This window comes from Mizuhopecten yessoensis, unplaced genomic scaffold (assembly GCF_002113885.1).
Source record: "Mizuhopecten yessoensis strain PY_sf001 unplaced genomic scaffold, ASM211388v2 scaffold2065, whole genome shotgun sequence".
In the NCBI taxonomy this organism is placed as follows: domain Eukaryota; kingdom Metazoa; phylum Mollusca; class Bivalvia; order Pectinida; family Pectinidae; genus Mizuhopecten; species Mizuhopecten yessoensis.
In genome coordinates, this window is record NW_018404360.1 from 82,966 (window position 1) to 108,920 (window position 25,955).

Sequence of the window (25,955 nt, forward strand, 5' to 3'; positions counted from 1 at the left end):
GCAGTGACATACAGTTGTATCAATACGGGGGGAATAAAACCAGACTATAGTGACATACAGTTATATCAATACAGGGGAATAAAACCAGACTGCAGTGACATACAGTTATATCAATACGGGGGAATAAAACCAGACTGCAGTGACATACAGTTATATCAATACGGGGGAATAAAACCAGACTATAGTGACATACAGTTAAATCCATACGGGGGGAATAAAACCAGACTACAGTGACATACAGTTGTATTAATACGGGGGAATAAAACCAGACTATAGTGACATACAGTTATATCCATACGGGGGGAATAAAACCAGACTACAGTGACATACAGTTGTATCAATACGGGGTTAATAAAACCAGACTACAGTGACATACAGTTATATCAACACGGGGGAATAAAACCAGACTTTAGTGACATACAGTTATATCAGTTATATCAATACGGGGGAATAAAACCAGACTTTAGTGACATACAGTTATATCAGTTATATCAATACGGGGGAATAAAACCAGACTACAGTGACGTACAGTTGTATCAATACGGGGGAATAAAACCAGACTAAAGTGACATACAGTTGTATCAATACGGGGGAATAAAACCAGACTAAAGTGACATACAGTTATATCAAAACGGGGGAATAAAACCAGACTATAGTGACATACAGTTAAATCCATACGGGGGGAATAAAACCAGACTACAGTGACATACAGTTATATCAACACGGGGGAATAAAACCAGACTTTAGTGACATACAGTTATATCAGTTATATCAATACGGGGGAATAAAACCAGACTTTAGTGACATCCAGTTATATCAATACATGGGGATAAAACCAGACCACAGTGACATACAGTTATATCAATACGGGGGTATAAAACCAGACTATAGTGACATTCAGTTATATCAATACGGGGGAATAAAACCAGACTACAGTGACATACAGTTATATCAATACGGGGGAATAAAACCAGACTTTAGTGACATACAGTTATATCAATACATGGGGATAAAACCAGACCACAGTGACATACAGTTATATCAATACGGGGGAATAAAACCAGACTATAGTGACATTCAGTTATATCAGTATGGGGGAATAAAACCAGACTACAGTGACATACAGTTATATCAATATATGGGGATAAAACCAGACCACAGTTACATACAGTTATATCAATATATGGGGATAAAACCAGACCACAGTTACATACAGTTATATCAATAATGGGGGAATAAAACTAGACTATAGTGACATACAGTTATATAAATAAGGGGGAATAAAAACAGACTACAGTGACATACAGTTATAGGGAATAAAACCAGACTACAGGGACATACAGTTATATCAATAAGGGGGAATAAAACCAGACTACAGTGACATACAGTTGTATCAATACAGGGGAATAAAACCTGACTACAGTGACATACAGTAATATCAATACGGGGGGAATAAAACCAGACTACAGTGACATACAGTTATATCAATATGGGGGAATAAAACCAGAAACAAATCTTGCTGTGTGTTGGGCCTAGGTAATGAGACCTGTATCGGTACATTTGTATTATTACAGTGTAATTGAATTGATAATCAAACACACATGTACTGAAGAACTTTGATTATCCAGGCTTGCCTATCAATGCTGTCTTCCCACAAATCGCTATAGACATGTGGACTGGAGACGACTGCTGTAAAACATATATCATTCCCGTTCCAATCAGGATGTAAATGTTCTAGAAATTCGAACGCAGAAATGAGGTGAAGATTTGAAAATTTTCATAAAATTATAAAACATATACGTATAACTACTGTATATGAGGGAGATTTTTTTTTCTAAGTCAAATTTGCGCTCTTAACCAGAAAAATCCATATTCCCCCTGTGTTAATTTCACATTCACATTTAATTACTATGCCTATTATGTTGTTTACTAGTGTTTACTGTATTGATAAATTCGTCCTCATTACGGAGGGCGCAAAAGGCAAAAATTAAAGTGCAGCGAAAAATTTCCCAGTTTACAGTCTTAATACCCTCAAATCATAGCAAGTTGGTTTGAAAACGAAATCACCCATTTCATTGGAAAATTTTCAAACAGTCACTTTGATCAAGATCAATGTTTTGGTCTTACCAGCAGGAGTGACCAACCTTACATTGCTAATCAAGTCTTTCCAGCGTTTGTATCTGGCCTTGATTGTAGTGTTAGTATCAGAAAGGCTATAATTTGATTGCAGTGTTAGTATCGGACGGGCTTTGATTGTGATGTTAGTATCGCGGAGGCTCTTGATAGCAGGGCTAGTATCGGAGAGGCTTCACAATAAGTAATTGATTACGTGGATTTCCTTGGACGAGTGGCCTTCTTCGGGTCAGAATCCATATGTATTATTGACGCCGGAAGCTGCACCATGGCATAAGCTCACTTAGAGGCCTAGGATGATGCTATTTAACCAGTAACATGCTGTGATGAAGGGCTATATGCATATTCAAGGTCACAGGGGTCAAATATGTTTAAAACCTTTAAACAACTTCTTCTGAATAACCAAGAGGCTTAGGATAATGATATTTGGCCAGTAGCATGCTGGGATGAAGTTATACCAAGTTTGTTCAAATGAATGACCTTGACTTATATTCAAGGTCACAGGGGTCAAATATGTTCAAACTTTTATATATGTACAACTTCTTCTGAATAACCAAGAGGCCTAGGATAATGATATTTGGCCAGTAACATGCTGGGATAAAGGGCTATCAAGTTTGTTCAAATGAATGACCTTTACATATATTCAAGGTCACAGGGGTCAAATATGTTTAAAACCTTTAAACNTAAATCTTTAAATGACTTGTTCTGTATAACCAACAGGTCCAGGGTTATGATATTTTGCCAAAAGCATGCTGGGTTGGAAGACTTTAAATTCTGTTCAACCTAATGTCCTTGTTCGACATTCAAGGTCACAGGCGTCATATGTTTAAATCTTTTAATAGGTTCTTATGAATCAAACACTGATATTCTGCCTGTAGCTGTATTTTAGTCCACTTCTAAGATTACAAGTGTGAGATTAATACCAGGTGAGCGATTCAGTCCCATTGGGCCTCTTGTTTATTTTCAATAGCAGAAATGAGGTGAAACAGAATATGTTCTGTGACATTTTCGGGACGTCAATTACAATCTAGTTTTGAACAATTTTTGTGTCGGCCTGTCGCGGAGAGTGAATTTCAAACGTCATTGTGATGTTTTAGGAGGTAGCAAAAATCTTTTGAAAACAAAATTTGTTTTGATTCAGTTACAAATTGTTTGGGTGATAGCTTTAGGAAGTGCATTTAACGGTCAATCACATGTCATTTCCTGTGTGACATCATTTTTATATGCGAGGGAGTGAGCAAAGCTCCCCCCCCCCCCCCCCCCCCCCCCCCGACAGGAGTAGGAGGGTCATTGCTAGCCAGTGCTGTAAACCGCTGTAAACCGTGTGTGAGAGGGGAGGTCACAGTTGATTACCCCTTACTCTGTTTCCCTATCATCCTGATCCTATCTCCCTCTGGGTCAAAAAAGGTCATGTTTGAATGTTAAATTATAGCTGTTAGCTTACCGATGATCAAAGACTGGAGAGCTGTTCATTTTTGATAACATCTAACATATTGTCCGCCATGTAAAACATGTCAGATCCTGGTGGTATGAAAACAAACAAAGTGGAGACAACTACAGATGAGCAGGATGAACGGTAGCTATCGGGAGTTGTATCGGTGTGTTTTTGTGTAATGAATGATAAACATTGTCTACTCGTTGAAGATAGTTGTGAGCCATTATAAAATAACAATAATCACTTTGTCTGCAGTGACAAGAGATTGATGGCTGAACTTGTAAACACATATATACCAAGCATAGAAAATAGCCATCAAAATTTGATACAAATATGAATATATATATATATAGTTTTAGAAGTGGAAAGATTCTATAGTAATTTTGTTATGATAAGGATCAGATTGGCTGACAAGGTTTAGAAAAAGCAGAAATATGAGTAATGTTAGCTCTGGGGTAAATATGTAAGATGAGGAAATTATATGATATTGTGGACAGTCAGACATTTTTTTAAGTCAATAATTTCTATGTGTCAATTGTTTACTTAACCTGTTTCAGATAAACTAGCCCCCTAACTCCTCAGCCCTCCACCCACCCCATCCTTTCCTCCTAACCCAGTTTGTCATTCTCTCAAACAATCCCCTTTACCTCTCTAGAATATGTCTTTTGATACTTCATAGAGCTTCAGACTTCTTTGTGGTTTCTAATGACAACCCCCTCCCCCCTCCCCCTCACCTCTCACCTCTCACCCCGACACACATTGTCCATCTTTCCCTGCCAATCCAGTGTACCTCATCCTAGCAACAATTTATTGTCATTTACAACAACTATTGACATCGGGGACTGTTATATCAATGTCTGTTTCAAAGTTTGACCTTGAAACTAACAATTTTGCATGGAATGTCTGGGACAGAACACAATGATAACAAAATAAAAAAATAAAATGTTTTCATTAAAAGCATGTCAATTCAGATTGCGATTGGAAAAAAAAGTAAGATGCTGAAAATTTGTTCAATAGAATATAGATGATAAAATGATTGGATTAGGGCCTGTAATTGACTCCTATTTCTGCGTCAGATCGTGAGTGTACAAGGGTCTAAATGTCGGCGACAAAAGAGAGGAAAGGTTTGATTAAAACATTGCCGTATCTAACATGTAGAGCTGATCTGGTATTTCTTTAATTCACACCGGCCCAGACATTTTCATTTGAAATGTGCAAGGAGTCTCGTGAAAAAAGGGTCAATGTATTTTTTCCCATTTCCCACTGATACATTTCTCTCAAGCAAAATTTGATTGCATGTAACATCAAGTCAGACCAGGGTCACATTAAAGTTTGTGATAAATGTATTGTCCATAGAGAACAAGTGTTGAGGTAGATTGTCGTGATTTGTTGCAAACCTTTGGGACCAGCCGGTGATGTAACCTTGCTGTAATTATCAAGTGATTTTGTTTTTAATCTTACCTCATAAGCTTTGAAAATGTGTATCCTATCAGGAATGTTACATCGAAGCCAAAAAAATTTCATCAAGAAAATGTTTAAATGTTTTACCACTGGTAATAAACTTGTAGGTGATTTGAAGTAGAACAGTTTTGCTTCAAACTTTTGAAGCAGTGATGGGCTCATTAATATAATAACACAATCCGCATTGTTACAAAAGCTGGAAAACAAAAACTAAAAAATATTGAATTTCAAGGTATAAAAATAGACAAAGGCAATGTTCATAGATCTGTATATCTCCCTCCAAACGACTTATCATGATCTCTTCCGCTGTGTGGTATCACGCCTCAAAGAACTGAATAGTGTACATGTGTACAGCAGCACAGTGACATGTCTTATGTATTTTGAGTTAATCTGTGCATACCATAGTGTTTTTTTATTTTATCATTTTTATTTTATTGCTGCGCAATTGGTTAAGAATTTCTGCCTCAGTTTAGACGCATTGTTGCATAATTCTGATTCCAGTTTGGTGTAAAGTTATTGACAATATCTGTACGGATTCACGCGTCACAAAGACTACAAGGTCATCTCCGTTCGTTCTTTGTGCCGCGTCATTTCTGATATACCCAGCATGCCAGAAAGATATTGCATGGATAGCTTCTGGTAAATGATAATTGTCCGGTCGGAGTGCAGGCTTGTAAAATGTTCCCCCCAAAAAATGGCCAACTTCCAAACTTGTGAGGATGTGTTGTTTGAAGTCAAAGATGCGTTAAATAAAATTGAATAGGTTTTTGAAACAGGACATATACCTAAGAACTGTGTACAGAAAATGTGTTTAGATCAGAGCTGCATGAGCGTAGACAGTTCTGCGGGTAAAATAAGTCCTTTATCTACGAGATGTTTATCAGGCATGTAATGCCGAAAAGTACCTTAGCAAAAGAAACCCCCCAAATTACATCTGAACTACACTTGACGAAATTACTTCCACTGAAATGGTATAGGCCCAAAGAATGCTAATTACAATGTTTTGTTAAACGAAAAGGTAATTTATGATTGTAGGGGGCGTAACCATGGCACGCCATTTCTTCTAATACAATATATAGGTATTATTTCTATTATCTGCCCACTTCAATTTCCCTGGAGCAAATTATTTTTGAAAGGCTTTAAAATCTCTTGTCTTTTAATTGATATGGGTTTCGACATTAAAATTGTCCATGCCTAATATGTGTAAGGTTAAAGTTTTAAATATTTTAATTGGGATATGTTTTTATTTTTCCTATTAGGCATATAAAAATGAAAATGAACGAAATAGATTTAAATGAACATAGATACCAGTGCATCAGCGTCAGCTGTAAAATCAGTCTACAATTCTAAAGAAACAATGGAAGATTACCTTGAAGCGAGTCAGTTTTTGCGTTAAGTTATTTACCTAGATTTGTACAAAGGAAACATCTGTTAGATCTGTATTGACTTCATCTCTTGTGACTTACAATTCAATTAATTAGTCCGGTGTCGGTCAATATTGTGAAATGAAGACCCGTGATACCAGCTATTTAAGGTGACCTGACTTTAATTTAGGTCAGGCCACAAAGGCGTAGAGAGTTTAGTGGGGCCCCAATTTCACCAAATTGACCTGATACTCTTTTATAAAAACAAAATTTTATTTTTAACAATAAGAAGTTGAAAAACTCCATGACACTTTTATCCCAATTTATCTAAAAAATAACCTGCCAGTCAAACGCTAGAATATGATATTGGGTCATGTGACTGAATTTGTCCAATCACTACAGAAGTATATAGTAGTCTATATTGACCACATAACTTGTGATCACCTGTCTATAGTGACCATCTCTCTTGTGGAAACTTGTCTAAAGTGACTTCATGCATATTGGGGTGAAAATAAGTACACATATGATTTGTCTTGATTTCATTTCAAATAATGTAGATATAAAGTCATTATCTCTTGTAGCCAATTGGTTCTAATTTAATAATTTCAAATATTGTATTCCGTTTTTTTCCCCACTGGAATTATAACCTTGAATTGACAGTTTGATACTTTGAAAATTTTGAGCCAGCCCTACCCCCAAGGGCTGTAGGTGCTAGTTTCAAATCCTTTTTAGTCTGAAATCTGTATGCTAGATATTGAGTAAGGTGGTTTTATTGTTTTTTGTCACTTTGAATAATATTTCTGTTCATGTTAAAAACAAAATCAACTCTCTGTATAAATATATCAGGTGACCGTTAAGGCCCATGGGCCTCTTGTTTTAATTATTATTTTATTGTTACGCAAATTCACATAACCTGTAACTTACTTCAACATTATTTCATATTTTTCAGAGCGAATAGCAAATTTAGTGCAGATGTCAGAGAACAGTACGATACGTATCCTGACAGACATCTACAATATTCCGCGGGTCGAGCACCAAGCAATAGTTCAAGAGTTCTACGGTGAAATCCGACAGTACCTAAAACACAAGAAACACATGACATTGCGCGGCGGTGTCGCCGTGTTTTTTGACAAAATATTCCCAGCAGTTTACAAAAACACGCTGAACGATGGAACAGTGACGGTTCTTTCACAGGAACACCACAATTGCCTTAGACACAAACGTCAGGAAATATCACCGTCACCCTTCGGCGTTCTGCCGTCCACGATTTCTTACAAGTTAAGTAAGGCTCTAAATGTAGCAAAGTCCTACGTGGAAGTCCTGTCGCTTATCGTGGAGGCAATCAACACCACCGATCACCTGACCATCAACGGGAAATGCAAGGATCAGATGACCCATCTACAGTACTGTTCCCACTGTGAAAGTTACGTGGAGGCAAAACCGTGTCGCGGGTTTTGTCTCAATGTCATGCGAGGGTGTTTAGCGCAGTTGTCTACCCTTACCCCAGAATGGGAGGGGCTTATCAGACGAGGCGTTCGATTGGAGGGTGGCATGAGTCAGACAAATGACATCGAAAAAATTCTGAATGGTGTCGATCGCAACATTGATGCAGCTGTCATGCATGCTTTGGAGAGTGAAGACCTATATGACAGAAATGTGAGTACAATCTGTTCAGTTATCTCCCCCTTTATTTTATAGAATATTTGTTTCATTTCTTTTACATTCTTTTTCAGAATTCAATCTTTGGAAGATTTTTTCTTGCCCAATTAATTTGTATGCATTGCATTGCAATATAGCCTTGTTAGATTTTTAAGTAACAGGGAATTTCATTGGCTATATCATGTAACTGATTTACGGTGATCATTATGGGATGGATTGGACTGGGAACTGATATATGTGAGTGTAAATGTTTTACTGGAGTGTTAGGGACATAAAGTTGATCCCATTAACTACAGTATTATGTGGTGGCCTTGCCACATCACAGACATTTCATTTGGAGGCATACAATTATAACCCTACACTGCAGCTTGCATAATAATGGTACGATGGGTGATTGGCTGTAAGTGTGGACTTCGGGACTAATGTATTATGTATATACTTGGGTCGGTCTATCCTGATTTGGGTACATACCGTGGATACCCAGACATTTTATTTCCCAACCCTCCCATAAGAAATGGATAACTGGTATTTAATTAAAAGACCTACATGAGAGACAGGCGATATTGTTGATTAGATAATCTATACTGGGACCCTAGATATCTTCTGTGTTGTGTGACTGATACTGAAGATCAGGCACACAACACTATATATGCATACACATGACTTTTTCACACTTAGACAGACTTTGACCTTGACACATGACCTTGAGACTGATGCTTTGTCACAGTCTGCGCCACTGAGTCGTAGTCACATATAATCTTACAGAAAGTCTATAGTCACCGTGAGGCTTCACTGTTATATAATCTGATGTAGATTTTTCAATGTTTGAGAACCTCACAACTAATATCACATTTACTCATGAGCACAGAAGTTTTAGGAATGACTTAGCTGAATTTTCATTGTTGATCTTAGCCTTTTAGTATTGACTTTTTATTTTGGCACATACTAATGTTATAACCGTGTTATGTAGAACAATTATATATATATATATAATGCTAATTTTGTAAGTGACCTTGATGACCTTTGGTTGACCATTATGACCTCTGATTGACCAGAATCATATCTGACTGAACTTAATAATGTTAAATTTATCTGATTGACCTTTATGACCTCTGATTGACCTTAATCATATCTTATTGAACTTATTGACCTTAGTGTTATCTAATTGACCTTTATGACTTCAATTGACCTTTACAACCTCTGATTGACCTAAATTATATCTGATTGAACTTTATTTACCTAAGTGTTATCTGATTTACCTCATTAACCTTAGATTGACCTTTATGACCTCATATTGACCTTAAAGCTTATTGATATATGAGCTTGCAGTTGATTAGTTACCTATGTTTTTAATGACTTGAGACATTTTGAGTTTGTTTCTCTTTCATGAAAACAAAGTAAATAAAATTAAATTCGACCTTTGGTGACCTGTGTGTGTTCATCTTTGACCTTTGAAGAGTCATATTGGTGTGTATTGTGGTAAAAAATGCAGACAAAAAGAAAAAAGGAATATTCCCAATGACCACCTACATTTTTGTGAAGCTTTGACCTTGACCTTCTACTTTAAGTAAGCCTACCTGTATAGACACAGACCTTGAGGATGTAGGTATGTAAGTCTTTAATGCCTCACTATTTTACCTGTACAGGTAGATCAATAAGGCCGAAGCCTCAAGTATTGCCTACTCAGACACTATGTCTAAAAGTATGGAAGCTTTTAAAGGTTATATAACTTAACTACAGGTTCACTAACATAGGGATGCTATTACTGAATCTTTAAGTCAAATTATTTCACTTGTTAGTCGTTTTCTGGTATTAAGACTTTTATTTCGGTTTAATTTAACTCATTCACCCCTGAAGACACATTTGAACTCCTCCAATTCAAAGGTTGGTATAGATCATTATGAAATTTCAGGGGTGAATGAGTTAAATGAAATATGTCAATTTCCATGTTTATCTTCAATAGTTTTTTTTTGTATAATTTCTTGAAGACTTAGACATAATTACATTCTACTGTATCTGAAAAAACCCATAACTTGAATAAACCCATGGAAATGAATTCTGGAAGTATTTTTTAAAAACTGTTAACAGCTCGATATCACAACAAAATATGAAATGTGCAGATACATACTGTACTGTATATACTGATATGTTCAAATATGAGATTTGAGATAAAATTCCTCTGTTTTCTGTATTTGTATGAAAAAAAACTCCTATTCAGGTATTTAAATATTTTTTTTACAATATGACTTGTGATCAAACGCTTTCGAGTCAACAGGAAAACTGTAGGGTCAGTTTGAAAGCCTTTAAATTTAAAAATGACAGGTTACTAGCAATGTTATATAGTACATAGCTTGTATGTACATTGTATATCCATATCAGGGGTGAATTTAACTCATTCACCATCCCTGAAGGATGAGTTTATTAACTGTAACATATTTTAAATGATTAACTGTTATTTTAAGTGTATTTCTAGGTGCATGTATATATAATTCTATACATTACTGAGATGAAGGTTAAATTTCAAAAAAAGAAAAAAATACTATTAAAATATCTAAACAGAAAGTTTCCAAAAAGAACAAATTATTAAAAAATGTTAATAGAAAATTTACAGAAAAGAAAAAAAAAATGTTTAAAAACCTAAACAGAAGCCCTTTTGTTGTACAAAAGATTACAGACTAAATATACTTGAAATAGATCTGTCTGAGTTATATTGTATTCTGATATATATATATGTGGACTGTTCTCTGTTGTACCATCCATATTGAACAGGTTGATTGAAATGAAATAGTTGTATTTAAACATTTATTTGAATACGACAAGCTACCCTATAATAAGTTAAAGCAGTATTTGTCCGAGGTATAATGTTTATACATTCAGTTTCCAAAGTCAGCGGACTGACGTGGGGTAGCTATTTAGACAGAAAGGTCATTGAAAGTGGATTCTTTCTGGTAAATACCAATAAATGTCGGCAGCCATTTCGAACCAAATTGTCAGTAATTTGCATTAATTTGCATTTCAAAATAAGGCATAGATCTAAAATTTTATAAGTGTTTGTAATTTTTTGCCAATTTATGTTTATAGCTATATTTCTAACTGACTTAATTTCAAAAGGATAAATAAATGGCTATCTAAAGGATGGCATAGAATTGTGAAGTTGTCAGAAGTGCTGCTAGAATTTGTAATATTCTTGTAAGGCTTTTGTTATATGTTTTAATAATATTTGCAATTATGGTTAAAATTTGTTTCAATTTTTTTTCTAAAATCAAAACTAGATGTTATATTTGCCAAAATGTGTCTAGAAATAAAAAATATTTTCCCAAGTATAGCACGCTGTAATCGTTTCCTGACTCAATTTGTAAAATGTTTTGTCTAAAATGATCCATTATCAGTTGAAATTGTCAAAGATTGATTTTTTTTTCATTTCAATGCAACAAGAATTAGTGCAATTTGATTCAGACATGTGTGGTAGATTTTACAACAAGTTATATTGAATAAGTGATATATACGAATAAAATTGAATCAGACTACACCTATAAATCTTCTCCCAAATACAAGTGATTAGTAATTAGAAAATAACTCATTAAAATTGTAGATATATATATATATAGTCAGAAATTTAGGATTTACGGACATCAAACATTTTGGTAATTTACGCTAGCTGTGGAATGTGTGGTGTTAATTACATACTGGACAGAACTGTTCCCTATTGTCCGATGTTTGCATAAGAACTAAGGTAATATTAGATTTCTTTTCCTTTTAATTTTTTTTCTTACAAGACAATTTTCATAAAAAGTTTAAATCCAGCCAAGTCTGATGCGATATTGATTGCTATTGAATAGCGATTCCTCACCCAGACGCTCAGAGTTTAAAAGGATGTTAAAACTGGGGTATGATGGCAAATATTTGAACAAGATTTTTCAGTGCCATTGTGCAAATAGCCGTGTTTATTTTGAAATACCGAACATACTTTTCCATCCAGTTCGATATATGTTGTGTCCTAGTCACCCAAGTGTTTTGAAGGTATGGAAGATAGGTAGGTTGTCAAGGATCAAATTGTTACATTGTCAGGAAACATGAGCTGGCCAATTGATCTGCTACGAGATCTACCCAAATTTGGAAGTGACGATCGGAAGTAATTTCATTGTAATGCAGACTGTGACACCATGTTTTAATCTTTCGATTGAACTTTTATCAAAAGAGAGTATGTTATAAAATGTACACGATTTGAAAAAAAACGTTAAACTCATTGTACTTATTGTCAATAAATTGCATTTAAAAAATTTCAGTTTTCTTTCCAAATCATCATCTCCGAAAATGAAATTGAATTTTTGAAGAAACAAACAGCATATGATATGGTGGCGTCTCAGATATGGTCTACTCTGTTGAAAGAATGATTAGAATTTTATGTCTTTGTTTCAACATCACGTTGGCCATAAAATAGTTTTCAATTTTGACTTAAAAGCCACCAAGAGAGTCATATGATATCCATTGTTGACGGATCGCAGCTAAATATTTCAGCAAGTTTCGATAAAAAATGGACAACTTGTACCCAGATTATGTCATACGGCTGCCTTGATCATACTGGTCTCTTGGTTTATGGACAGGCTTTGCACACACAAAGAAAGTTTTTGTTTAATCACAAAATAAAATTACTCATCCCGTATTTAGTGGCTCCTCATCTTTGAAGAATATCTATAAAACTTAAGGTTTGGTGTTTTTGCGGGGGAAAAGAGATCAAGGTTTATGCGGAAAAACATCATTATGATAAAAAAAATATATAAAAAAAATGGGATTCATTTCCTTGACTTGATCAGAAGTTTTATGAAAGTTTGGACCATGTCTAATGTCTGGTTTTGGGTGCGGAAAGGTTACTTGTTTGTTTAAAAATCCATAATGTAAACCAAAATTGATAGTATATATTTTTTATAAAATTTTTGAAGTTAAATTTTAAAGCAGGCCTCATTCTTTAAATCATTCCTTGTTTTATAAGCTTGAGCTGTCGATACAAATCTGAAATGTGTTAAGACAGACTAATGTAGGCTTACTGTTATCAATGCATGTGAATTTTTTTCGTTTGGTGTTACAATATAACACAATATGTGATTAACACAGTCAATATTATAGCATGGCAAACTTAGGAAAGATCTAGATTTGACCTCATGTTAACCTAAAGCTTGGAACCATTTTGGTTTTGTCCAATTAAGAGTCGTTAGTACAGTGACTGGAGAAATGAGAAACTGGTTACAATCTTCCACACAACTAGAGCTTGAGCGGTCCTAATGGACGGTCAGCAGTTACGCTCGCTCCGGACACTCGCACCAATCAAATTCTTTTGTCATGTACCATATTCTTATTTTTAAGGATCCTTGTACCATAGTCTAGTTTTTAAGGATCCCTGTACCATAGTCAAGTTTTTAAGGATCCCTATAACAAAGTCTAGTTTTTAAGGATCCCTGTACCATAGTCTAGTTTTTAAGGATCCATGTACCATAGTCTAGTTTTTAAGGATCCCTGTGCCGTAGTCTAATTTTTAAGAATCCCTGTGCTGTAATAGTCAAATACCTTAATTATGCATTGGAAACCTTTTTTTTCTGGCATGACAATAACTTATTGTAAAGTTTTCTAGAATAACAACAGTTCTTGCAAAAAAATCATGAAAATAATAGAGATGAAATAAATAAGAGAATAAACAAAAAGTGAGTTTAAAAATCCAACGCGGCCAGACCAGGATTTGAACTCTGGACCACTGACCATTACACTGTCACTCAAACCAACATAGCCCAGTTCGACACCTGTTATATCATAAGTGAAATTAAGGGGAGTTTACTGTTTGTATAAAAAAAAACTACAATGGAGATCTCTAGTGTTTTGTTGGGTAAGGGTTCTTAAGGCCAAAGAAAGATTATATGTTTCCCGCTTTTTCCATTATGTATTTGGGCCTATAAAAAGTGTTTTTTGCATTGAACCATGTAAAACTTGGTGATGTTGAGGAAACAGGATAGGCTTGTAACCTAAAGAAAACCTCAAACTGCTGTAGAATTGTTTCCACATGTTAAAATTAATCATATGCATTACTCATCAATAAATGGAAAGTTTATATGGTTGATTTTGGAGAAAAAACCTGTGGTTATGGAGAAAATGACTTTGGTAATGTCCTTAGGTGCGGCGAGTTTATCGGGTACATAGTTATATATATAGTTTATTGTAAGTAATTAAGTTTCTGACAGGAATTAACAGAATGTGTATGAATAAATCATTATTGGTATAAGTGTGTATTTGACAACAAACTGTTGTATTTGCATAATTAATAAAAAAAAAAATGTAATTTGCCAAACATCAATACTACTGTCGAATGCCAGATCAATATGTCTGAGTGCTGTAAGTGTCTGACAGTTTTGATGCACAATGATTACTGCAATAAATTTTTAATTCGATGGTTAGAATAAGTTGTAATGCATAAAAGAAATTCAAATGATGAAACATTAAATAATTTAGGATGTTTTGAAAATATGCATGAAGAACGTCATTCAGATGTGATTAGTTCTGTATGATAAAGGAGAATTTCTTAGTCTACAAAAATAATTGGCATAACTTAACATTGCTCATAGAAATATCTGTGATTGCTTATAAATAATGGCAGTAATTTAGCATATGAAGCAAAACTCTTTCAATTAACATCATGGATAGAAAACTATGGAAATATCTAAACAATTTCATGTGGAAATATAGAAAAGGAATGTTCTCGATGGGTTTTGAAATGTGTCATTTCTATGTTTAATTGCCGATGATGTGTTTAATGAACCACTCATGGATGATGTGTTGTTTCTGACGAAGCTGTTGAAACTCGTTTACCCCTGAAATTTTATAATGAACTATTCCAGTCTTTGAATTGGAAGAGTTCAAATGCATCTTACGAGGTGAATGAGTTAAAGGATTCTTCCTGCGTGATATGATTTACCTGCCAAGAAGAAAAATATTGATAAAGCTAAAGTGGACAGGTGCTTGATTTACCTGTATGTGAGACACATCGTTAGGTAGAGACAATATCGAAAGTCAATTCAGGCCACGCATGAGTGAACAATCTGATTGATTGAAGGGATGGGATAAGCTTTGTTTAATTATTGCTGTAAAATGAAGGTGGCTTGTTTCCTTCATATCATTTACGGCCATCATTTTAATTACATCAGGCATCCTTGATGGACAGGTTGTGTGCTGTGGTAACACAGAAACTAGCTCAATCTACAAATCTCCTCCCCATCCCCACCCCTACTGCTTTTCCCTCCCCTTTATCTCCCCACCCCCAGCCCTTCTCTATTCCTCTTCTACTTCCTTCCTTCCTTTCCAGACCAACTCTTCTTCCTTTCCCTGATCTTCCTTTGTCCAGACTCCTCCAATCTTCTCCTCAAGCTATCATTCCTTCCCTCTCTCCCTCCATCCTTTCCCCCTCCCTCCTTCCCTCTTCTTCCTTTCCCTGGTCTTCTTTTCTCCAGACTCTCCTCTTCTCCTCGAGCTATCATTCCTTCCCTCCCTCCCTCCGTCTTCTTCCTTTCCCATGTCTTCCTTTCTCCAGACTATCCTTTCCTCCTCGAGCTATCATTCCCTCCCTCCCTCCCTCCCTCCCTCTTCTTCCTTTCCCTGGTCTTCCTTTCTCCAGACTCTCCTCTCCTCCTCGAGCTATCATTCCCTCCCTCCCTCCCTCCCTCCCTCTTCTTCCTTTCCCTTGTCTTCCTTTCTCTAAACTCTCCTCTCCTCCTCGAGCTATCATTCCTTCCCTATCCCCAGGGGTTACAGAGACAACAAAGGATGAACTAACAAAGTAATCAATCTTAGATTGTGTCATAAAGGTAGATAAAAATCAGACACAGCAGTAAAACTTCAATATTACTCCCTTTTTAATTTGTCACCTTCCTTAGTGCTGAAATACTCATAATGCAGATTTTCGAGTCTGAAATTAAACTGTATAAGACAGACAAATGACTAAGTGATGATAAGTGTAGCCAACTTCTGACTGTATAAGACAGACAAATGACTAAGTGATAATAAGGGTAACCAACTTCAGACTGTATAAGACAAATAAATGACTAAGTGATGATAAGTGCAGCCAACTTCTGACTGTATAAGACAGACAAATGTCTAAGTGATAATAAGTGTAACAAACTACAAACTGTAAAAGATAGATAAATGACTAAGTGATGATCAGTGTAACCAACTTCTGACTGTATAAGCCAGACAAATGACTAAGTGATAATAAGGGTAACCAACTTCAGACTGTATAAGACAAATAAATGACTAAGTGATGATAAGTGCAGCCAACTTCTGACTGTATAAGACAGACAAATGACTAATGGTAATAAGTGTCACCAACTTCTGACTGTATAAGACAAATAAATGACTAAGTGATAATAAGTGTAACCAACTTCAGACTGTATAAGACAGACAAATGACTAAGTGATAATAAGTGTAACCAACTTCAGACTGTATAAGACAGATAAATGACTAAGAGATAATAAGTGTAACCAACTTCTGACTGTATAAGCCAGACAAATGACTAAGTGATAATAAGTGTAACCAACTTCTGACTGTTTAAGACAGACAAATGACTAAGTGATAATAAGTGTAACCAGCTTCTGACTGTATAAGACAGATAAATGACTAAGGGATGATAAGTGTAACCAACTTCTGACTGTATAAGACAGGTAAATGACTATAAGTGATGATAAGTGTAACCAACTTCTGACTGCATAAGATAGATAAATGACTAAGTGATAATAAGTGTAACCAACTTCAGACTGTATAAGACAGATAAATGACTAAGTGATGATAAGCGTAACCAACTTCTGACTGTATAAGACAGATAAATGACTAAGGGATGATAAGTGTAACCAACTTCTGACTGTATAAGATAGATAAATGACTAAGAGATAATAAGTGTAACCAACTTCTGACTGTATAAGATAGATAAATGACTAAGTGATAATAAGTGTAACCAACTTCTGACTGTTTAAGACAGACAAATGACTAAGTGATAATAAGTGTAACCAACTTCTGACTGTATACGACAGATAAATGACTAATTGATGATAAGTGTAACCAACTTCTGACTGTATACGACAGATAAATGACTAATTGATGATGAGTGTAACCGACTTCTGACTGTATAAGACAGATAAATGACTAAGTGATGATAGGTTTAACCAACTTCAGACTGTATAAGACAGATAAATGATTAAGTGATGCTAAGTGTAACCAACTTCTGACTGTATAAGACAGATAAATGACTAAGTGATGATAAGTGTAACCAACTTCAGACTGTATAAGACAGATAAATGATTAAGTGATGATAAGTGTAACCAACTTCTGACTGTATACGACAGATAAATGACTAATTGATGATAAGTGTAACCAACTTCTGACTGTATAAGACAGATAAATGACTATAAGTGATGATAAGTGTAACCAACTTCTGACTGTATAAGATAGATAAATGACTAAGTGATAATAAGTGTAACCAACTTCTGACTGTATACGACAGATAAATGACTAAGTGATGATAAGTGTAACCAATTTCTGACTGTATAAGATAGATAAATGACTAAATGATAATAAGTGTATGCTATCAGGCACCAGGGTGATACACCTGCTCGTTTCACGGGGAGGTTTTCCGTTTTTTAATTACTTTCGGGGCTTTATTAGGGGGGTTCCTTGAACCTTTTCCCTACCTTGAGCATGTCTTGAGATTGTTCTGTCAGCCTGGTCTGCCTGGATTCGAAGCCTCCACTGCGGTAAGACGAATTCGCAGACTAAAGTTATAGTAATTATTACTGAAATGAAATTGAGGTTTTTGAAGTAAAAACTATTTTCATGATGTAATACTTACCATAACTTTTTGGAGTCCCACCCTGTATTCCTCCCCTTGCCTCCTCATCCCGGCTGCCTTTAGGCTCCATAAAAGGGGTTTGAGGAAGGAAGATCACTCCGTGGCTCTGTCGTCGAGATATGGGTTACGTCACGGTAGGGAGGGAGGGATATTTGAATCTTTTGTTTTTGGGCTACAAAGATAGGTGTAGGTATTGTATATGCATACTAAAGTTATGGTAAGTATTACATCATGAAAATTGGTTTTACTTCAAAAACCTCAAATTTGAACCTTACCAAATCAAAGACTGGGCAAGTCCAGTTTAAATATGTAGGGGTGAATGAGTTAATAAGGGTGGCCTTTTAGACAGATTTTACTGTATTACTGGCTAGCTATTAAACTGTTATTGGTATTTACCACTCAGCTGTAGCGATCAGACACAAATAGTAAGCACAACGTGGCTTATCAAACATAAATAATGTATCACTGTTAGGTTTGATGTCTGTTGCAAAGTGTCATCCACAATCAAATATGCATACATGGACATAATTGATAAGGTATCTTTATATCTTTCTCCGCCTCCCCTCCCCCCCCCCCTTCCATAGTAATTCTCACAATAGACAACAGCTAGAGCAGAACGAGTAGGTAAAAACACTTAGCACGGTATTCACGTATTCTCATTGACAAATAAACAGACTATATGAAATATTGTTACGGTTGTAAATTACCTATTTGTGTACAATTCTGTCAGGGTTATAAAATATCCTTGAAGTGTGGCATTCCTGGTATAACAAATATCATTTCAGTGCTTTGCTTTCGTATCCTCTATGAAAGATGTTGTCGCTACAGGAGACACAATTGCATTTAAACGTTTGTACAAGGTTTATTGAAAGAGATCTAGATTGATCTACGACGTGAAATTCAGATTTATATATTCCAACAGGGGAACAATGTATCAAATCTAATGTAATTTTTATGGTTAATTTGTAAATCTTCTATCAAATATTATTAAATTGTCACTTTTTGTTAAATCAAATTTTATTGAAATTTTATTTAATTTAACACTTTTAAGTACAATGAGATACAATACCTATGGCTGTAACCCTTTCACCTCTATGTTACTTGAATAGACTCTGCCATGCATTGATATGGATGAGTCCATTATGGTCTACAGAGGTAAAAGGGTTAAGTCATATTCAAGGAAATATCCTGGATAGTTCTATGTTGCATAGGAGTACCATCTCTGAAAAAATTCCAGGCTTGTGTTGAGAATCGAACTCAGGTTCTCTGTGTAAAAGGCCAGTAGTTTAACACAGGACCAACTATTGATTCCTCCTTAGACCGCGTAAATGTTCTGAATTCGGTGTTAGAATTAAGTTTGAAAAGTGTTAACATTTGATTGTGGCGCAACTTACTGACATTTACGCTTTCTTTTTCAATAAAATGCCACCGATTTAAAAAATAGAAGAAGATATTTATCTGTGAAATCGCCAAGTGTATGATGTTTCCAAGTTACGTAACACATGATTCTTAATCTATGTTCAATCTTTACTCCACATTTCTCCCGTCTAATGTACCATCCACAAAGTTTTTGTCCCAAGTTTTTGGGAGTAACACCAAAAGTGTTAAGATTTGAAGTGACAAAGATTTCGTCTAAGTGTTATGAATGATTGCCTTGCATGTATTTGCTATTGTTGACAGATAAAAGGATCAAGATTAAATCAAACACATGTTTAGATCGAGAAGACAAGAGGAAAATTGACGAGATACGAAGAGAGAACCTAGCTTCTACCTTTGCTCATTTTTTCAGAAAGGAGAGTGACATTGATTCTATTGATAAAAGTTGAGTTAATGATGTCATCAGCAAAACAGGAAAATCATGGTATCTACTTGATAGTAACATCTAAGTGCTAACTATCCTGATCCTGGCTGTGGCATCAACCTACCCTTACCCCCTGAAATACCTCCTGCAGCCACTGACTTGTATGTCACAACACTTAGGCCAACAATAACTCATTCACCCCTGAAGTTTGATAATGAACTATTCCAACCTTTGAATTGAAAGAGTTCAAATGTGTCTTCAGGGGTGAATGAGTAAACTTACCTGGTACATACACATACAAAATAAATCAAATCTGTAACCATCCATTCCCAATACTGACTTGTATGTCCCAATTCAAGCTCAGACCCCTTTACCTTCTCATTGACTAATGATGCCCCCCCCCCCCCCCCCCCCCCCCCCTGCTCAGTCTCTACCTGTGACCCCTATCTCTTTCCTGACCAACAATGCCCCACCCTCCCCTAGCCGTGACCGCTGACTAACTATGACCCTCTACCCTCTTGATAACTATAGCGATACCCAACCCTCTCCTAGCCATGACCCTGAACCCTCTTGATGACTAACGATGCCCCACCCTCCCCTAGCCGTGACCGCTGACTAACAATGCCCCACCCTCCCCTAGCCATGACCACTGATTAACGATGACCCACCCTCTCCTAGCCGTGACCCTTGACTTACGATGCCCCACCCTCTCCTAGCCATGACCGCTGACTAACAATGCCCTACCATCCCCTAACCATGACCCCTATTTAAAGACTAACGATGACCCACCCTCTCCTAGCAATGACCCTGAACCCTCTCGATGACTAACAATGCCCAACACTCCCCTAGCCATGACCGCTGACTAACGATGCCCCACCCTCCCCTAGCCAGGATCCCTATTTGAAGACTTACGATGCTCCGTTACATAGGCATTCATGTTACAATGACATCAGTTTTATGATTTGATATATAAGGTACATCGTAGACATTTTCCTTACCGTCTGACAACTAATTCCCACCATCGTTTACAAAATCCGTAGAAAAGCTGAAGAGACAGTATCATAAATAATGTATTCAATTTACACTGAAATTGTTGACTTCTTAAAGACCATAACTTAATGCCTGAATTTCTTATTAGATTTCCGCTTGTAATATGTGGCCATCATATATTTACCTCCAAGTAGGTCAGGTTGTGTCTGGTTGTACAACCATGAATAACAAGTTGTCTAAGGGTGATGGACAGGGCCAAGGGGTTACAGGGCGTAGAGTTCTGATTGGTCACGAGAGAGGATGGCAAGGCTTCTGATTGGTTAAGACAATTATACAACCAAGAGTTCTGATTAGCAGAGATGGGTAGCACCAAAGGTTGGTGAAGAGGTAGATCAAGATTTTCTGGTTGGTTAAGAAAGGCAAAGTCAAGGTTTATTAGAATAAGGAAGAACCAAGTTTAATAATTCTGGTAGGTTAGTGAATAAAGTGCTAATTATATAACAGGAAAGAAAGTAGCATGTTTCAACCGGGGATCGAACCATCATCCCAAACTTTCCAATCCACCACTTAGGGAAATTCTGTTTAAACATGGTATCCACGACCCTCTCTGTGGTGACAGGGAGTTAGAACCAGGGTTGTATTGGTGTTCGAGGGCAGACATTGAAAAAGTGGGGAGTAGTTTGGCAGGTTTAAATTGTATATATGTCCCCTTCTAGCTTCATGCAAAGATTTTTGTTTTAGTGAAAATGAACTGAATATTTATAAAGTTTTGAAAAATAAAAAGTCCATTTTATCTAAAACAAATTATGCTTTACTTAGGTATAATAAAATGTATGATCTATTTTCAATTTAAGAAGTCAACTTTAGGTATATAGGACCATGCTTAAAGCCCACTTTCATAATACCTCAGCATAAACTATCTTATCTTAAAGGAAATAAATGTGGAATTTTAAATGTTCGTTTTGGTTCAGGCTCTATTTAATCCGGTTATTATGTACACGTGGCGCAGGTAGTATAAAACTGTACATGTATTACGATGATTTTAAACACATTTTTAAATACCGTTTGTGTCATTCACAGATTCAATATTTACATGTGATTTCTCCCGTATACAGATCACAGATCAACTACACACCCTTGACTTAAATCTCACGGCAGAGTTATACATTTGACTGGAGTCGAGTGGAGGAATATTATAGCATTTATAGTAATCTGTATAGGAAAGTTGTTCTAGTGATTTGTACCAGAAAACGTTTACAGTAATCTGTATCAGAAATTTATTCCAGTGATTTGCACAGGAAATTGTTATATTGCCAATCTGCCAAACCAACTAGCATTACCTAGCTTTAAATACATGTGTACTGATGCAAATACTAGGACCCATGTTAATGGCATATTCTTAAAGCTGCATGCTATCTTCCTATTACATTTGCACCTCCATTAAAAAAGAGTTCCACACTAAAAATATTCTTCAGTCATTATTGGTAATAGTATTGAGTCAATAACATTGATATGATATAAAATGCACACAATTACCCAGGCATTGATTATATGCTGAAGTTATTGAGATTTTTAGGTCACCTGAGCTTTAGCTCAAGTGACCTATTGCTATCCGTTTTCGTCCGTCGTCGTCCGTCGTCCGTCGTCCTTCGTCCGTTAACATTTTACATTTCAAACTTAAAGTCAAGTTCTGCTGGGCCGATTGAACTGAAAGTTGGTAGGAATGATCGCCTCATGGTCCTGACAAAGTGTTGTTATTTTTCGGGTCGATCAGAAATCCAATATGGCCGCCACGGCCGCCATTTTGAAAACCTATTTCAAACTTAAAGTCAAGTTCTGCTGGACCGATTGAACTGAAAGTTGGTAGGAATGATCGCCTCATGGTCCTGACAAAGTGTTGTTATTTTTCGGGTCGATCAGAAATCCAATATGGCCGCCACGGCCGCCATTTTGAAAACCTATTTCAAACTTAAAGTCAAGTTCTGCTGGACCGATTGAACTGAAAGTTGGTAGGAATGATCGCCTCATGGTCCTGACAAAGTGTTGTTATTTTTCGGGTCAATCAGAAATACAATTTGGCTGCCATGGCCGCTATTTTGCTACTAAGTTCTAATAGGCCGATCTCACTTAAAATTGGTCTAGGAATGATCAGCTCATGGTCCTGACAAAGTTAAGTTAACATTATACTATTTTTTACTCAAATTGGTACATATTTCAACAACAAAAATAAATACTGTAGACTCAGGTGACCGTTAAGGCCCATGGGCCTCTTGTTGAATTAATGCTTAAAAAAGGGAGATAACACTTACACAAATCATGTGTTTACTTTGTAAAGGAGCATATAACCTTAATGGCTATGCTCTAGTTATGATATCATCATATACATAATTCTATGGCAAGCTGCCATTTGAAATGGGAGACACAGGTAAATTATAGGTATGGAAAATATGTCTCTCTGGGTCAAAGGTCAATATCATAATAAACATAATCATTCAATCTTGTATATTTACAGTGAATTTAGAATTCAACAAGCGGTTAAACTATCGGGTCATATGTTTTGTCAACATATGAGATTCAGTGAATATTCTCATGTAATGTTTGGTTGACAGTATATAAATATGACATTCATTAGCAGGTGACAGTGAATATTCTCAACCCGAGAAAACCATTGTCACCCGAGGCGAGTCCGAGGGTGACAATGGGTTTTTGAGGGTTGACAATATTCACTTTCCCCTGCTAATGAATGTCATATCTATTTTGTTACACCAAAAGTCTTTGTAGCTCAGAAACGGCAGCAAACCTCGATAATGACATCTTGTTTGTTGATAGGCTGCTGTTTACAATCGCTATCGCACTGGCGCTTGATAAAATTGGCTGTTGCCGTCAAACGTTCTTGTGACCATCACGGTGGGGAAACGAAGCGGTGAACGCATATTTTTCGCGCATGTGATATTTTTCACTGTCTCATAGCAATATCACCCTCCCCTTAAAACCAATGTATTTTCGGAGGGTACGTGACAGAAATTTTTGTTTAATTTTCTCCAAACCAATCAAATAGCTAGAAATTCACTTGAGGTGTAACAATAAATAATAAACTACAGACAAGATGTTATAGTTTCGTAACATTACATCACAAAGAATGGACAAGATGATCTGATATGATGTCACATTGCGACAATAGACATGACTTAGTGGTATTGTAACATCACATTGATGGAAATAGACATTACACATAATAGACATGTAGTTTATGTGCAGTAAATATTACATACGTACTGCCCTATAGATGTTATCTTTAAAAACATGGAGAAAAACATGTTTTTTTGAATGGATGTCATCTGTAAAACTGTGTTGACACTGTACTTGATATTTTCACCTTTCCTAATATAACTTTTAACCTAATATTTGAAAAAGCTTCTTGGATACCTTTTTATTGTTATCTATTTTGTTAATAAAACTTGAACAGGTAAGTCTTATGACAGGAAACACAATTTTTATACCAATACATAAATCTACAATCAAGTTTATCTGCATACTTATCAAGAAGTTGACGATACTGGTATAAATTATGTTCTTGTTCATTCTATTAAAAAACTTTTGGCTGAGGCAATAAAGTTTTTCGATTCATAGATGATAACCACATAAGAATTTAATGGAAAGATGATTATGTTTATGTCAAGATTTCGAAAATTGAATTTTTATGACCAAGCATTATATTGTAGCTGTGGAGTGAAAATGAGTCTCGGGGCATATCTGATGAACGGCTCCCGACCGTACACTTTATAAATGATCCAACAAGTAGAGCACAGATTTCTATTGTCATCACCAATATTCAAATTTCAATATTACTGAAATTGCATTTATATCTCTAAATAAATCAAACGTATTATTTTTGTTAAGTTTTGTAAGCTTGCACACAATGTGTATACAAACCTGTATGGGTTTTACTGTCAGGTACCTACGCAGTGACATGAAATATTTTTAATGTATAAATTTCTTAAAAAAGATAAAATAGCAGGCTTAATGAATTTGTACAGCTGTAATTGTAGAAAAGGGAAAGAAACTGACAAGGCTTAGCATCAGAATTCGGAAAAAATAAATTGAATGTCTTTTTGAATTTTTTGGGGGGATAATAATTTTAATGATACACTTTCAATTTTGATATCTGATATACTGTATGTCGGATTTTTTTTGCTGCAGTTAAATTTTTCGCCCTGTTTGCCCTCTGTAATGAGGACGATTATACCCTTACAGCGAATGTAAGTGAACAGCATAATAAACATAGTAAGAAAATGTGAAGGGCAAAATTAACACTAGGTGAAAATTTATTTCATGGGCAACGGGTGAAAGTTTGCCTGGGCAAAAATTTCCCGATATACAATATTTAAAATTGCTCAGTATTGTTGTAACGATGTCTCAGGTGTACATGTAATCCAGTGCTCTAGTAAACACTTACATGTTGAGGTACGTACACATGTTTGCCGTCTGTCCTGTAGATGTTGATGTTGGTAAGAAACTGGTAAGGTACTGTAATGACCTTGACATCTGACCCTCCAAATATGTTTTAAGGATGGCACCAATCTTCAGAATCTGAAGCTTTTGTCTTGAAAATATTTAGAATTATAGAATTCTGTATTTATTTGTCTTTACCAAATTATAATGAAAATGTGTAATGGTTCCGAATTTCGGCCCTAAATATTAAAGTAGATCTTTTACTATTTTTGTCCTGAGTATCGTGAACCTCTCTGATTTTTTTACTAGATTTGCATCGTGTATGACAGCTTTGCCCTGAAATTAAAAATAAAATATATTATGTAATGTAGAATGTACAGAATGATTCAAATACTATCAAGCTTTCCACTCAAATTGTCATCATATTCTATAGCAACTAGAGCTTGGTTAGGGTGACTTATCCCATGTTGATACAGAATAAATGGTTCTCACTCCCACAAGTCAGATTTGTTGAAATATCAACAGAAAAATTGCATTCATGCATGAAACATCTAGCTGTACTGCAACCTCAAACTTGTAATGAAGCCGACACCACCTGGTGACAGATAGTTTGAGGACGGGGACGTGGAGGAGGGGGACTGCTATGTGACTTTCCAGATAGCTGACAATTACATCATCCGGCACAGGATAGCAGACAAAGAACGCTCCACTTACCGCCCAGGGGAGGGGGTATAGATTACATAATTAATACACAGGAAAAAATAACCCTCACTCGTGTGGCAA

At 35.9% G+C, this 25,955-nt stretch overlaps 1 protein-coding gene across 1 annotated transcript in view; it reads left to right on the forward strand.

Moving 5' to 3' along the window:
• The window catches only part of LOC110444784 (glypican-5-like), a 155,183-nt gene that overhangs the window by 60,692 nt on the left and 68,536 nt on the right, over positions 1 to 25,955 (forward strand). The window contains exon 3 of the mRNA XM_021489148.1: positions 7,343 to 8,049. Within this exon, the coding sequence (XP_021344823.1) occupies positions 7,343 to 8,049 (707 nt within the window). The remainder of the gene's footprint in view (positions 1 to 7,342; positions 8,050 to 25,955) is intronic.